Below are 17,432 nucleotides of genomic sequence, written 5' to 3' on the forward strand. Positions count from 1 at the left end.
AGGATAGATAAATGGGATAGGATAGATGGGATAGATAGATGGATGGGATAGATGGGAGAGATGGGATAGATAGGATGGGATAGATAGATGGGAGAGATGGGATAGAGATGGGATAGAGATGGGATAGAGATGGGATAGATAGTGCATAATAGGAATATAGTGCATAACAGAAGTAAGAAGTGTATATCACAGAAGAGAGCGGTGAGAGCTAAACTGACACTACATGGTGGCGTTACAAACCACTCACCTCATTTCACGTGACCGCACCTAGGCTCACATGTAATGTGTGTGCACCAGCATAAATTGTAAGCGTGTTATTTGCAGAGTACTAACGGACATTTTCTTGTAAAACACGGAGCAATGGTAAAGTTAGCGGTTCCTTCCTCTGTGGTTGTGCAGAACCCGAATGACTTATTGTCTGCCAGGTCCTCTTTAGTCTTTTCTGCTACCTCCAGTCGTGAAGAGGAGAAAACTACATTCTCTTTTTTAGATTGGAGACACTCCAAAGACCCAAAACATGCAAAAGAAGCAATAAGGGATCTATTGGGAAAGATGGCCCCACAAGGGACCCGTACCACAACAAAAAAAGAAAAAACACCTTAGAGGAACGAGAGGAGGGCGAAAGAATGGAAAAGGTAATAAAACATTAAGATCAAAATCTATATATAACAATATCTTTAATATTAGTAAGTATCTTATTTCTTCAAAAGAAAGTAAACTATTATCCAAAGGGTTATCATTTGCACCGGTCACAGGCCCTGACAGTTTCAAACTGTACATTGACGTTCAACGCTATGTACGAAAACTGTGCCTAAAGAAATACTTTCTTAGGGACTCTTTGTCCAAAGCAGATATGAATAGCAATTTGCCCATTCAAATCGCACCCCAAATTAAGACAACATTTAAGAATCCATCCACTTTCTTTCCGAAATTTGTAAGTGGTCCATTTGTGGACACCTTTGCCCAAATGGTGACGGACGACATGGAAACTCAAAGTCGTAACTTTAAAATTAAAAATGATAACCTTAGCATTGATGATAAAAACACACTCCGTGCACTTGAAGAAAATGATGAAATTATTATAAAAGCAGCAGACAAGGGGGGGGGGTTGGTAATCATGGACAAATCCTATTACATCGAGGAATCTTTACGAATCCTGGGAGAAAGGTCCACTTACCAACCCCTCCCCTCAGACCCTACCATTCAATATCAGCAATTACTTTTCAATTTTCTAACAACAGGTTTAAATCAACAATTAATTACCAAACAAGAGTTTGATTTTTTGTATAATTCATATCCTCGAATACCACTGTTTTATATAATACCCAAGATACATAAAAATTTAGAATTTCCCCCCGGTCGTCCGATAATATCTGGAATTCAGTCCCTCACTTCCCATTTATCCCAGTATATTGATAGCAAACTACAACCATACGATGTGCAGTTGCCCTCTTATGTAAGGGACACAACCCACATACTGCAGACCCTAAAGGACATTCATTGGCAAGCTCATTATTATTTTGTAACAGCAGATTTCAATTCATTATACACTGTCATAAATCACGAACAAGGGTGTGCAGCCATTCTAGAAACATTAAACCAAATCTGTCAGTTTCTACAGAGTTCAAATCATTTCTAATTTCAGGTATAAAATTTATTTTAACTCACAATTTTTTAATTTTAATAAAAAGTATTATTTACAGGTATGTGGCACCGCCATGGGTACCAAATTTGCTCCAAGTTATGCAAATCTATTTATGGGCAGCTGGGAACAACACCATATTTGGTCCAGCTGTCGCTATGGAGCAAATTTGGTCCTGTGGCGGCGCTACATTGATGATATTATTTTTGTTTGGTCCGGCACTTTATTACAGTTAGAGGAATTTAAAACATACATGAATAATAATATTTACAATTTATTATTTACATTTAATTCTAGTTCCACTTCAATAGAATATCTAGATCTAACCATTCCAGTAAAAAATAACTGCATAGAAACAAGCACATATTTCAAACCAGTACAAGCCAATAATTACCTACACGCACGCAGTCACCATAACCCATCATGGGTTAAAAACATACCCAAAGGTCAATTTATTAGATTAAAAAGAAATAGTTTGAGCGTTGAGAAGTTTCATATTCAAGCTGAAGATTTAAAGAAAAAATTCATAGAAAGGGAATATCCTTCTAAAGATTTAGACAATATAATAACTGAAGTTGCAACAATGGAGAGATCTAATCTTCTGAAATATAAAAATAAAAGTACAAATAAATCTGTAAATTTAGCCTTTGTAACCCAATATAATCAAATGGCACCTAATATACAAAAAATCTTTAAGAAATACTGGCCAATTCTTCAAAAAGACAAAGAACTAGAGGGTATATTACCAGAACATCCCCAGATTATATTCACTAAAGCACCTAGTATAGGGCAGAAGCTTGCTCCAAGTTGTCCTTCACTGCAAGCAACTCCACTTAACATCGTCACACAAAGGATATTTCCCATGTAATAGGTGTACAGCGTGCAAGTATAGTGTAAAACAATCAAATTTTACATCTAATAACACCTTAAAAAATTATACAATCAAAAATCATATCACATGTAAGAGTTCATATGTAGTTTATTTGCTTGAATGTCCCTGTGGTCTGCAGTATGTGGGTATGACCACTAGATCAGTCAAAAGACATCTATACGAACATGTGTACAACATAAAAAGAGGGTTTACTGCACATAACGTATCAAATCATTTTCTTCAAGTGCACGGTCAAAATCCCATTGGTCTAAAGTGCATGGCGATTGAAACCATCACTCCTAATTGGAGAGGAGGAAACGTTGTGAGCTTACTGGGGAGGAGAGAATCCTTCTGGATTTATGAACTTCGTACTCTATCCCCACTGGGCCTCAACGTTGACTTCGACTTAAAAGCTTTTCTGGTTAATTAATTCTATTGGTTATATCCATTTTGTTCTTGAGGTATAGTTTATAACTGTATGTAATGTCTAAAATTGTATGTATGGCATACATGTTATATTGTATTTAGTATAGTGTAATCCAAATTTTAACCATGTATTTTTTTAGTACATTGTATAGATAATATGTTTTTTTCTATGATATTAAAATTTTGTACACATTTAGTAGATCACCTGAGATCAGACTCCAAAAGACTGTTCATGGTCCCAAGGCTCAACAAAGTATCCGGACGTTCCTCCTTCTCCTACCGTGCACCCCAAAACTGGAACAACCTACCAGAGACTCTCACATCCACCACCAGTTTAAGCGCTTTCAAATCTAAGGCTGTCTCACATTTTAACCTGGTCTGTAACTGTTTCATACGTCATTAATATATATTTTCTTTAACTGTGCACGCAATGTCTTGTATATAATGTATACCCTGTTCATTTATGTAACTGTACTTGTAACCATGTATTATTTGTTTTACTCTGTGCCCAGGACATACTTGAAAACGAGAGGTAACTCTCAATGTATTACTTCCTGGTAAAACATTTTATAAATAAAATAAATAAATAAGTAGTCTGTATTTACACAACCACTGATATATACATCACCTTTCCCAAGGAGTATTTTCATATACATCTTGTTAATTGCATACACAGTTTCCATTTAAATAGTAGGCACTAGATAACACATTAAGCACCACACATATAATAAACTAGTTTTTATTAATTTACATACACACATTTAGTATTAGTCACATTTATAGTAATACACACAGATATTATGTTTATCTCTTATGTATATTTCTTATGATATTATGTTGCATATACATTTAGCAGTTCGTATCTGCACTATCCACTGATATATACATCACCTTCCCAAGGCGTATTTTCATATACATCTAGCTATATCGCAAACACTGTTTTCATTTAAACAGTAGGCACTAGGTAATACATTAAGCACCACACATATAATAAACTAGTTTTTATTAGTTATTAATACACATATTTAGTATTAGGCACATTTATTGTCATACACACCATATCACTTATAATATACACTTCAATTCATTTTTTCTTGTTCTTTTTTTAGTTAGTTTTAGAGTAGATATATGTTTCAGCTGAGATTGTTACCATTGAGTAACATACCCTTTTTAGTAATCCAATTAATCACTGCGCATGTGCCTCCTATTGGAGCACAAACACTGACTATTTTGAGCATCTACTGCGCATGTGCAGAACACACCTGGTGAATTTGGACTAATTTCTGGACTCCTATTTAAACGGACGATCTGGGACACAATTATAGAACCCCTGAGGAAGCAGCACGCTTTCGAAACGCGTAGGGTGGCTTTGTAGACGTTCACTGCGGCATCAGGCCTCTTCCCACGGTCCGGTGACGAATCAGCTGTTTCAAGCCGACGCGCATTGATCTACATCCAGCGAATCTGCTGCGGTCATCTCGATCCTATCCGCACGTCTTCCACTGAGTGCCGCGAGGGGATACACGCACAAACGCCGGCGGGCGTGTGCAACTCTCCATCCGCAGACCTGACCGCGTGCAGTAGCTGTTTGAGCAGCAGAGAGGGGATACTCTCTAACATATCCACCGCTTTTATATATCATCCGTCCGGTGAGTGGGCAGTTCGCCCGTTGCAGCAGTGTGTCTATCCGGCAATTCCATTGTCCTTTAACCCCCATTTTTTATTTTTCATATGTCCATTATTTTATTATGTTTTATTAAATGTTTTTTAATTATCTCATTCACCTCCATCTCAGCTGTTAGTTACTAGTTATATATGTTGTGTGTGTTACATGTGGTTTGTTTCTATACCCTACAGTATTACACTATGTATTGTGTTTTTATTTCTCTTTAAGCACAACCTCTCGTCTGGAGCCAAATCCTGGCCTTCCAACTGGTTTGAGATATATATCCTTTTACCATTAGGCGCCTTATAAATACACATTCCTGTTTTCTTTTGCTATCATCCTGACCAGGGGGTCAGTTGTTGTATTTCAGGCAGCCCCTTTTTGTGGACAACATCCCCATATAAGGTTTTATATTGTGTTTTTGTATATATATCTAGCTAGCGCTACCTGCTCTGTTTTTTTAAAACTGCAAACTAGCTACATTGTCTTAATGTCAGTTTGATCTTTACAGACTAAGGCTGCGCTTATAGTGCCGGCGACGGTGACATCACGCTGCGGTCGCTGGAAAAATCAAATTGACTTGACATCTACTATAAGCGCACACGGCAATACATCTGTTTTGCCGTGATGTCGCATCGCCGGCACTATAAGCGCAGCCCTAGGAGAGTGCACCAAGTTTAAAATGGGTCCTAGGGGAACCACTGCGTCTGATGCAGAGACCCCCACTTTTTTATTCTATACCAAGAGGAGCTTAATGCCGAGGCTGGCTAATAGGAGATCTCCAAATGTTATACCCATACCATACGCTAAAACCAGGTTCACTCCATGGTACCACATATCGGTGTGAAACGCAGCATTTAACAGATCATAGCATACAACCAGCAGCATTCCTGTGTTATCTACACTGATACACGCTGAGGAAAGCTGCTTTCATTGTGGGCTACATTGTATAAGAATAGGTACAGTACAGCTACAAACCTCATAATGCAGCCCAGTGACCCAGCTCTGCTCTCACATGAAGGTACAAGTCGTTTACTTGCCCTTATGAATAATTGATTGGCTGTTTGAGGAGTAGATGCATATATTTAAAAGATATGGTTCTTCTTGCCAGGTTTTTTGTATATGGGTCGGGAAGCAGGAGGTCTCCGGAGCAGAAAAGCATTTATTTGAGCTCCGGCGACACCTTGCTTCCCAAGATGCTTCACTCTAAACGTGCCCCTCCCTACTGGAGAAACAAAATGGAGTTCTTAATCGCCCGCGGCATGCGTGGCAATGAAAATATGGAGCGATGCTTCTTTAAGTCTAATAAAAAAAATGAAAATCAAAGCTCTGGATATCTAGTTTTTTTGTATTCTCTCACAAGACTTTTTAATAGATTACGCTTCTTCTGCAATTAGTAATAGTGTGTTTACTTTTCTATAGAAAAGGAATAGTACAGGCAGTCCTCGGTTATCCGACACAATGTGTTACTCAAAATGGCGTTGGATAGCAAAACGTTGTAAAGCAAAACACGTTTTCCCATAGGAACACTGTGTAAATGAAAGGTTCCGTTCCTGAAGGCATTTTTAACACGAAAATACACCAAATATTTTACGCAGGCAATAAGATATGCAGCACACACATACATTATATAGTGTATATACTGTATTATATATATATATTATATTATATATATATATGTTATATATATATATATATATATATATATAAAATATAACATAATATATAATATAAAAATATAATATATTATAATATATATATATTATATACACATAAACAACGTTGCAAAGCGTCGTAAGAGCGCTGGATAAGCCGTTTTGGCGTTGTAAAAATTAATATAGCTATGCATTGCACAGCGTTGGATAAACCATTCGTTGTAAAACAAGGACTGCCTGTAACGTGTGTACACAAGGTGACATTGAAAAGGCACAAAATGTACAGTGAAGAGACCTGCGAGGGTTAGGAAAGCTCTGTGCATGTGAAGAAGAGACCTGTGAGGTTGGGAAGCTCTGTGCATGTGAAGAAGAGACCTGTGAGGTTAGGAAAGCTCTGTGCATGTGAAGAAGAGACCTGTGAGGTTGGGAAGCTCTGTGCATGTGAAGAAGAGACCTGTGAGGTTAGGAAAGCTCTGTACATGTGAAGAAGAGACCTGCGAGGTTGGGAAGCTCTGTGCATGTGAAGAAGAGACCTGTGAGGTTAGGAAAGCTCTGTGCATGTGAAGAAGAGACCTGTGAGGTTAGGAAAGCTCTGTGCATGTGAAGAAGAGACCTGCGAGGTTGGGAAAGCTCTGTGCATGTGAAGAAGAGACCTGTGAGGTTGAGAAAGCTCTGTACATGTGAAGAAGAGACCTGCGAGGTTGAGAAAGCTCTGTGCACTATATTACATCTAGGAAAATGTTGTGTTGATTCATTAAAAAGGTATCACAACGTAGAACATATATACACTAAGGAATACAGCTACTAGTACTTTGGAAGAAGTCTGAAGAAAGAAAGATGTGGGGCGCTATGTACATTTCAGAAATTATTTTGATGACAATGTCATGTGACTGACCTTGCGCAGATCCCCTCCAGCGCAGTACTCCATGGCCAAGTGAGGGACGTCATTCACCAGAAAGTCCATCTCGGGGGGCACCTCGCAAGCTTTCACCACATTCGGGTGGTGTAACCTGACAGAGAGAGGCCGAAGAGCTCAGAGAATGCAAGTTTACAACAGAGACATCTGCGTGCGCTGCTCTGGCTTCTAGGGAGCGAGACAAATGGCGGCCGTGTTCTCTTCTGGGAAACAATAGTTTTGCCGTTTATAGATCAGATATCAATCATATAAGGAATAGAAAAGTGCTGCAGAATATTTTGAGAAGTGCTTTAAAGGTGAATATTTGACGGTAAATCCAATGGACTAGCACATTTTGGGGATGAGTTATTGCAACTACAGAAACACAGGGCCATTCTTACTAAATGGTGCTAACGAACACCTTGCAGCTAGTTCATTTCAAGGTGCAATCCCATGCTGTCAGCCCCAACAAAATAACACCTTTAATAAAGAATGTAATCATCCAAGTGGCTCTCTTTACACAAACCTAACTGAGCTAAAAGCAAATATTTTGCTTCTTTGGACATTTAGAAATTCATCTCCTTAAGGGCCTCTGAATGGGGGAGGGGTTTCTTGACCGTTAATCCCCCCCCCCTCCTTTCCTTAGGTCGCGCTTATAGTGCCGGCGACGCGAATTCGCCCGAAAACAAACGCATTGCCACCGCCGCGTGCGCTTATAGTGCACGCGACGGTGACAAGTTATTTCGCCGTCTCGAAAACCCACCGCCGGCAAAATGTGATTTTTCAAGGGCCGTCGCGTCACGTGACAGCCCTTGAACAAATTAAATTGTGGGAATCCCGCGATGCGGCCGACCGGCTAACAATAACTTTTGCCGGTGGCGACGGCAACGGGTGACGTCACCCATCGTATCGCCGTCGCCATCGGCGGCACTATAGGCAAAGCCTAAGGGAGTCAATAAAGACGGGAGGGGGGGGGGGGTGTTGTATCTCTAGATAAAAATAGTGACATTAGGGAGCAGCCAGAAGAAAATCCAACCCCCCCCCCCCCATGGTCATGAAATTGGTCCTAGAAGAGGCTGACCTTTAAATTGGTCATAAGATGCAAAGTAAACGACTATGAAAATCTGATCAGTGTCTGTAACTGAACATCTCTGCGCAGAATTCCCCAGCACAGGTCAGTGTGTGACAAACCTCTTCATGATCTGAATCTCCTGGCACCATCTCTCTTTGTTCTTCACACTCAGCTCCAGTCGGCATGATTTGATGGCTTTCAGGTCCCCTGTTTCCTGCACAAAGAGAAGGAAAATACTCATGATAATGCTGGAGAGAAAATTATATGGACAGCTCAGAGACTAGCTGCCATTAATAAAATGCAGGGGAACTGCAGCTTTAGTTATTTCTTTAACATTTCCCCATACTCTGCAAGTCTCATCGCCGCTCACGTGTTTCAATGCTCTACAGATTCTTAAACTGTGTTTTATTCCAAAAGACAGCCTTAAACTCTCTCTCCCGACCAGCTACCTACTCCCCTACACCCAATATGAGTGCTTGTAGACTACAGGCTTAGCAATAGTGCCCAATGTCATGCAGTAGCTGCAAAGGCAAACAAGATCTTATCTTGCATCAAACAGGCAATGGATGGAAGGGAAGTAAACATAATTATGCCCCTTTACAAAGCACTAGTAAGACCACACCTTGAATATGGAGTACAATTTTGGGCACCAATCCTAAGAAAATACATTATGGAACTAGAGAGAGTGCAGAGAAGAGCCACCCAATTAATAAAGGGGATGGACAATCTAACTTATGAGGAGAGGCTAGCTAAATTAGATTTATTTACATTAGAAAAGAGGCGTCTAAGAGGGGATATGATAACTATATACAAATATATTCAGGGACAATACAAGGAGCTTTCAAAATAACTATTCATCCCACGGGCAGTACAAAGGACTCGTGGCCATCCCTTAAAGTTGGAGGAAAGGAGATTTCACCAGCAACAAAGGAAAGGGTTCTTTACAGTAAGGGCAGTTAAAATGTGGAATTCATTACCCATGGAGACTGCGACGGCAGATACAATAGATTTGTTCAAAAAAAGGTTGGACATCTTTGTAGATGGGAAAGGAATACAGGGATATACCAAATAAGTAAACATGGGAAGGATGTTGATCCAGGGAGTAATCCGATTGCCAATCCTTGGAGTCAGGAAGGAATTCATTTTTCCCCTTAATGGGGTTTTTTGTTTGCCTTCCTCTGGATCAATAAGTAAGTATAGATATAGGATCAAGTATCTGTTGTCTAAATTTAGCATTGGTTGAACTTGATGGACCTACGTCTTTTTTCAACCTCATCTACTATGTAACTATGTAATAATTATAACTGTATTTCATATGGTGCTTTTCTCCCAATACGCAGCGCATGGGAATGTGCACATACTGTCCCTGCCCAGGCGGTGCCTGAGGCACAGGTAGATAAAGTGACTTTCCCGTGGCAACAAGGAGCGCACACCTCACGCAGACAACTAAACACCTCACCCGAACCTCCTTTACCCTCTCTCTACTCCCCATCCCCTCACTTCTCTCGCCCCTACTTCAGCCCCTCTCCCCCCAACCACCTCCCCATCCACCACTCCTCCCCAATCACCTCCTCTCTCCCCCCAACCACCCCCTCATCTCACCCCCCTCCAACACCACTTCTCATCGGCCTCCATCATCCCACTCCTCCCCTGACCCTCCGACACCCCACTTTCCCCCTCCTCCGACACCCCACTTCTCCCCCCCCCCTCCGACACCCCACTTCTCCCCCCCCCCCTCCGACACCCCACTTCTCCCCCCCCCCCTCCGACACCCCACTTCTCCCCCCCCTCCGACACCCCACTTCCCCCCCCCCTCCAGCACCCCACTTCTCACCCCCCCCCCTCTCCAGCACCCCACTTCTCCCCCCCCTCTCCAGCACCACTTCTCAAACCACTTCAACACCACTTCTCACCCCGCCCTCTCCCCCACCCCACTTCTTCCCCCCCCCCCCTCTCCAGCACCACTTCTCATACCACTTCAACACCCCTTCTCACCCCGCCCTCTCCCCCCTTTCCCCACGCACCCGGTTGTGATACAGACAGACGTTCCCGAACCCCCCGGTCCCGAGTCGCTCCTTCATGTCCCAGGGCCCGCACACAGCTCCGTGCTGGACCGGCGGCCTCTCCATTACAGCGGGGCCCCCGGGGCTCCCCCGACAACAGCACACAACGCTTCCGGGTCCCGAGCGACACTTCCGGTCACCTGTCACCGCACCTGCGCTCCCCCCGCGCGCCGCCGCGGCGTCTCGCGCACGCCCACTGCGGTACAAGCACCCCATAGGCTCATCTGGTGTCACGTGGAGCCACGGCTGCGTTTCAAGCCTCGTTTTGATGACTCAACCCTACGGCTCGTTCCGGAGAGTTGTCCAATAGGAGGCGAGAGTGACGTCATGCTGCATGCAGAGGCAGGTATATGGCAGGTGAGTGTGTGTGTTACATAGAGAGTATATATACCTTCCCCCACCTCTCTGCCTGTGACAGAGCAGAGTATATACCTTCTCCCCCTCCCTGCGAGTGACATAGCAGCGTATATACCTTCTCCCCCTCCCTGCGAGTGACATAGCAGCGTATATACTTTCTCCCCCTGCCTGTGAGTGACAGAGCAGCGTATATACTTTCTCCCCCTGCCTGTGAGTGACATAGCAGCGTATATATACTTTCTCCCCCTGCCTGTGAGTGACAGAGCAACGTGTATACTTTCTCCCCCTGCCTGTGAGTGACAGAGCAGAGTATATACCTTCTCCCCCCACCCCAACCTGTGAGTGACAGAGCAGAGTATATATCTTCTCCCCCTCCCTGCCTGTGACAGAGCAGAGTATATACCTTCTCCCCCTCCCTGCCTGTGAGTGACATAGCAGCGTATATACTTTCTCCCCCTGCCTGTGAGTGACAGAGCAGAGTATATACCTTCTCCCCCTCCCTGCCTGTGAGTGACAGTTAAGGCTGTGCCCTCCTAATCCCCCCCCCGTGAGTGACAGGTCAGGTTGTGTCTCCCTGTGAGGGAGTTCTCTGTGATTGACAGATCTGGTATTAAGTACCAATTAGGACAGGCTGTACCCCCTGGTGAGTGAGCTCAGTTTGTGAGTCATGAGTGACAGCTCAGGTGTGTCCCTCTGTGAGGTCTCTGTGATTGACAGATCTCTTAGTAAATAACAATTAGGACTTTGAAAGTGCTGACACTGCTACTTTTTACTTGTATGTATTGTGACAGGACGGCCGTAGATCAGTGAGAAACAGACGCGGTTTGTTCAGAATACACCAGGGTTTATTTTGCCCACAGACCCGAGCAAACAATTTGGTATGGGAACGCTGTCCCTTTAAGGCAAATTAACAATAAAAGACCTGCTCCACTCCGGAGGCTACTAAACAAGTAACGTCCCTCACTACCAGCACTGGCTAGCTACGCTGCTTCCCAGTCACCCACCCATAAGATGCGTTGCCCTTACCCAGGGTATACTTGCTGTGTCTCAGGACTCCAGGTTGCCCTCTATGTGAGACACTGGCTGTAATCTCAGGCTGCCTTACACCTGGAGGTATTGCCAGCGAAAGTTAACCCCATGCTGGGAACAGTGCATGCTCTAACCTCTTGCTGACATAGCCTGCCATCAAGTCAGGTTTTCAAGATATCCCTGCTTCAGCACAGGTGGCTCAATCAGTGGTTGATTGAGCCACCTGTGCGGAAGCACCGATATCCTGAAAACCTGACCTGTTGGTGGCCCTTGAGGGCTGGAGTTGGCCGCCCGCGAGCAGGAGGTTAAAGTGAAGATGTAAAAGGGGATAGCAGTATTGGAGAGTTTGATGGGTGATGGGGAGCCACGGAGGGGAGGGGTACAGACAGATCAATGAGACCGTAAGATAACGTCCCTCTGCTTCTTTTTACATGGAAGAGATGACCTGTAACCTTACAAAGCGACAGATAGATTTATTTTATTTATAAAATGTGTTACCAGGCAGTAATACATAGCGAGTTACCGCTCGTTTTTTTTTTTTTGTTTGTTTGTTTCAATCTTTTTTTATTGAATAATTGGAGGCATACAAATTATTACAGAGACTTAGAAACCTCATATTCTCAACAGTGACAATGCTGCATTGATGTCCAATTCTAAGCCTCCTCAATTTGGGGTATCCCAATACTCGGTCCGATTTCGGCAAAAAGTAGTCCCTGAGAGTTTTTAAGAAGAGACAGAAAGAGAGGGAATAACACACAGGGGAACTGGGAAGGTAGGGGAGGAGGAGGGTGTGGGGGGGAGGTCCGCATACAGGGGGTGAGACATAAGGAGGGGAGATAGAAAGGGGATGGAGAGAGGGGCCTCGGTGACCCCCAACTCCAACCTGCCGACGCCTCTTTCTCAAATCAGATCCAGATACTTCAGAAGTCTCAGCTCTGAAGCCACGGCTCCCATTTCTTATAGAACTGATCCATATTTTGCTTCAATAGGGCTGTCAACTTTTCCATCATCATTACTTCATTTATTCTTCTGATGACAGTTCCTCTCGATGGAGTATTAATTTTTTTCCAGGCCGCGGCTATGGAGCACCTTGCGGCAGTAAGTATAGCAGAAATCAGCTTTCCCAACGGTGGAGATAGATCATTTATTGGTTTTGCCAGCAGAAAGGTCAGAGGATCCAAAGGAATTCTCAGCTCCGAAACATCAAATATTAATTTTTGGATCATAGGCCAGAACCCCTGGGCTTTTAGGCAAGTCCACCATATATGGGCCATATCCCCTTTTTGGCCACATCCTCTCCAGCAGAGATCTGGAGTTCCAGGGAAAATCTGGCATACCCTACTCGAACTTAGGTACCATTGAAATAAAATGTTATAGATGTTCTCCTTTGTCGTTGTGCAAATTGATGTTTTGGCTGCCGATTCCCAAATATCCTTCCAGTCGTCTTTATCTATGTTACCTCTCGTTTTCACGTATGTCCTGGTATGATATTATAATACATGGTTACATTAAACGGAAAGGTTTATACATTATATACAAGACATTGCGTGCTCAGTTAGAGATAATATATATTATAGGCGTGTGTAACAGTTACAGATAATATATATTATAGGCGTATAAAACAGTTACAGATAATATATTATAGGCGTATGTAACAGTTACAGACCAGATTAAAATGTTAGACAGCCTTAGTTTTTAAAGAACTTAGACCTTCCATAAACTTTGCCATTGTGGTCATTAATTTTCTTTCAACTAATTGGCTTCTCTTCTCCTCCATCCCCCTCTAATCCTCTCCCTTCCTCCATAACATTACTAAATGTTGCCGTTCTTACCCACAACACGACCAAAACACTACTCTCATAATTTCCCTTCTTCGTTATTGCAACCACCTCTTCACGGGACGTCCTCCCTGTCTGTGCTCACTCTCATCCTGTCAAAACATCCATTTCAGCCCTATTTCCCCCTTTCCATGCCTGCACTTCTAGACCTCTGGCTTCCTCCATCCTGAGTAATGCGCTAGAAATATTAAAACATATTTAAACATATTCAGATGTTACATAGTGGCTGTAAGATCCTCTGTGGCTTAGTTTCACGTTCCTGCCCACTAATAAACGCCTACAAACCTCAGTAGGATTTAAACTTTCACGTTTATCAAAGGTTTCAACATAGCACAGGAGGGGGATTTGTGGTGTTTTAGAGCAGGGGAGGCCAACTCCTCAAGGATCACCAACAGGTCAGGTTTTCAGGATAGCCCTGCTTTAGCACAGGTGGCTCAATCAGTGGCTCAGTTGTTGACTCTCCAATAGTCGTTGACTGAGACACTGATTGAGCCACCTGTACGGAAGCAGGGATAGTAGTAGAACAGGATGAGGGAGCGGGATGCGAGATGGAAAAAACAGAATAGAAACACACACATGGGGTGGTACGGCTGGTAATCAAACACAGAGATTTCATCTTCAATCATTATACTCTCAGAGATGTGAGTAAGAAGAGCATGTCGCACGCATGTTCTGCTGTGTCTCACGATCCTGGGGAAGTTTGTTCTGTCCAACGAAACGCGTTGAATCCAGGGGGACAAGTGAAGGAGACACACCGGGTCAGCGGAAGTAGGAACTCTACAGAGCGAGGTTGCCGTTTCCAGGCGGCCGCAATAGGAAGCAGCTCCAGTGACGCTTGGACGAGTTTCCCTGATCCACGTGCGAGGATGGCGAGAACGCGTGAGAGGGTAGCGAGAACGCGTGAGAGGGTGGCGAGAACGTGTGCGAGGGGGGCGGGAACGCGTGCGAGGGGGGCGGGAACGCGTGCGAGGGGGGCGAGAACGCGTGCGAGGGGGGGCGGGAACGCGTGCGAGGGGGGCGGGAACGCGTGCGAGGGGGGCGAGAACGCGTGCGAGGGGGGCGGGAACGCGTGCGAGGGGGGCGGGAACGCGTGCGAGGGGGGCGAGAACGCGTGCGAGGGGGGCGGGAACACTGCACTAATTATAAATGCGCATCCCGGAGGGATTATTTTTATTTTACTAGTTATTAAATCCCTTCAGATTGTCTGCGCTATGGGGTCTTCCTCTTTTCTATCCTAAAGAATACCTACACAGCACTCAACCCCAGCGCTGTTTCTATCCATGATGGAATTCATCTGCACAGCAGAACATTGCGTGTGACATGCTTTTCTCACTCACATCTCTGTGAGTATAACGATTGAAGATTAGTAGGATGCAATCTCTGTGTGTGATTGCCAGCAGTACTACCCTGTGTGTGTTTTCCGCATCCCGCATCCCTCATCCTGCTCTACTACTATCTGTGAGAAAATAAGAAGACTCTTTTCTGTTGGAGGTTGAGTGGGAGCCTCAGTACATTGATTGTTGGGGGTTGGGCTCAGTACATTGATTGTTTTTTCCCTTGGTTTGCACATAATATTTAATACTAGCTGAGAGACCCGGCGTTGCCCGGGATGTAAATGCGTAATAGGTAGTATTATTTATAAATCGTGGAACAATAGGTGAGTATTTGTTATTGGTATTGTAAACACACCACAGTACAATGTATATTTTGGTGACATAACAGATGTAAAAATGTGAGGCGTGTGTCCTGCTAGGGTGTGAGGCGGCAGGTGGCGCGTGGGTTGTGAGTGCTGTCTGTGAGTGGGGGTCCTGCTAGGGTGTGAGGCGGCAGGTGGCGCGTGGGTTGTGAGTGCTGTCTGTGAGTGGGGGTCCTGCTAGGGTGTGAGGGAAAGGGGGGAGGGAAAGGGGAGGGGGGGGAAAGGGGAGGGGGGGGAAAGGGGAGGAGGGGGGAGGGAAAGGGGGGGAGGGGAGGGGGAGGGAAAGGGGGGGAGGGGAGGGAAAGGGGGGGAGGGGGAGGGAAAGGGGAGGAGGGGGGCGGGGAGGAGGGTGGGGGGGAGGGGGAGGGAAAGGGGAGGAGGGTGGAGGGGAGAAGTTAAGTGTAATTATTACATTTTCCACTGGGTGTCACTATATATACACTATTCTATTTTTATACACAATTTCTTTAATATATATTCTATAATCAGTGCACTGTATAAGAGCGCCAGTCCTGTTGTTTGTGTTATCTGAAGCAGGGATATCCTGAAAACCTGACCTGTTGGTGGTCCTTGAGGACTGGAGTTAGCCGCCCCTGTTTTAGAGGAAGAGACGTATTACAAGAAGAGGTCACGCTCTGAAGCTGGAGGGTGGGAGGTTCGGGGGAACTGTGAGGAAGGCTTCCTTCACGGGAAGGGTAGTGGATTTGCGGAATAGTCTCCCAGCAGAGATGGTACATGATAATACGGCAAGGGAAATATAAAATGCTTTGGATAGATGCAAAGCTAACAACAGATAGGAGAACAGGCGGGCGGGGGGAGTGGCTGCTATCTGCCGTCACATTGTGTGGTTTAAGTCGCTGATTCTCAGCTGCCGTTCTTTTTTTCTTGTTCACAGTTGAATCCTCATCCACCTGACACAAGGTTCACACTTCCACCAAGACCCGAGTGTTCCTACCTGTCACTCACAAGAAGAACTGGATGCGTGCGTGCTGCAGCGTGTCACATCGGACACCGGGGGGTCGCTGGTGAGAAGGGATTAGCAGAGGCGCGCTCGGTTATTTAGCGTTCAACGGGAACTAGAAACGCGGCCTGTTCCGCCCCAAAACAATTCAACGTCTTATGCTATAGAACAGTTAATAAAAAAAACAGACAATATTTACCTTTAAAGCAGCACTCCGACCTCCGTTAGAGATTGTGTATTAACAGCACGGTGTTTAATCTGGATTATATTTTTGGGTTAGATTCCTGTTTTTTGTGACACAAGGGGTAACATGGGCTGCATCTATGTCCACCGCTCCCTGACTGCTGAACACTTCCTGTACGATGGTGATGTCATGATGACCTAGAGAAGTGCAGCGAGGAATGTGAACACCGACATCAGATGCATATTGGACATGGACGGAATAGCGTTGAACAGAAATACGGGCGTAAGAAATTGAGACATTCGTCCCTGTGCTGCTGATTTTGTGTGTGTGACATATTCCTAACTGCGGCCCCTGTTAGACATAGGTGAGGATCAGGGAAGCCATGTGCACACTAATGATGTCATTTGAAGACCCCCTGAGTGTCGCAGCAAACAGCAGGAAATCTTTGGTGGTGACAGCGGGTGACAGCGAGACGTCCAGCATCTCGGAGGAATGCCCTGACGGCAAGGAGCAGAGCAAGGACGCAGACCCCGAGGCAGAGGGGAAGGCGTCTCTCCACCTGTACAACCGAGAGGAGACACAGCCAGCTGGGGAGCCCAACACAGAGGAGCAAAACGTCCATCACATCAACGCCAACAACTGGTTTGTTGCTAGCTTCTCTAATTAACCCCTTCGCTGCTAGAGGAGCCTGCAACCCGTTGGCGTTAAAGCAGCAATCCCACCCACGCAGCCAACAACCCCTCCCCCCCAAATACATAGTACACCAACAAACACTCTGAGATTCCAACAATTCCTTCCCAGAAACTTTCTCATTTCAGAGTGTCACATCATGATTACACACAATTTCATTGATAAATACAGAAAAATATATAAAAAAGAATGCCCCATTCTGGTAGAGACGGGAGTAGGACCCTTCATTTATGTCACAAGTTGTCAAACATCTCGTATTTAAATTGTGTATACAGGGATAAAGGATAGTATGTCTGACAACTTGTGATACTATGCGGGTTGCTGTTATATTTGCTTTATAATGCCTTGTAATTTCTGTTCTGCGCACCCCACGGCAGCACACACCTG

The 17,432-nt window shown here is 44.5% G+C and overlaps 1 protein-coding gene across 1 annotated transcript in view; it reads right to left on the reverse strand.

Moving 5' to 3' along the window:
• Positions 1 to 10,473, reverse strand: part of LOC142501010 (inhibitor of nuclear factor kappa-B kinase subunit alpha-like) — a 36,805-nt gene extending 26,332 nt beyond the window's left edge. The window contains exons 1-3 of the mRNA XM_075610250.1: positions 10,252 to 10,473; positions 8,347 to 8,441; positions 7,129 to 7,270 (exon numbers count right to left, since the gene is read on the reverse strand). Coding sequence (XP_075466365.1) covers positions 7,129 to 7,270; positions 8,347 to 8,441; positions 10,252 to 10,356 — 342 coding nt within the window. The 5' untranslated portion in view covers positions 10,357 to 10,473. The remainder of the gene's footprint in view (positions 1 to 7,128; positions 7,271 to 8,346; positions 8,442 to 10,251) is intronic.
• Between the last annotated feature and the right edge of the window lie 6,959 nt (positions 10,474 to 17,432).

The sequence above is a fragment of the Ascaphus truei genome, chromosome 8 (assembly GCF_040206685.1).
Source record: "Ascaphus truei isolate aAscTru1 chromosome 8, aAscTru1.hap1, whole genome shotgun sequence".
Lineage (NCBI taxonomy): Eukaryota > Metazoa > Chordata > Amphibia > Anura > Ascaphidae > Ascaphus > Ascaphus truei.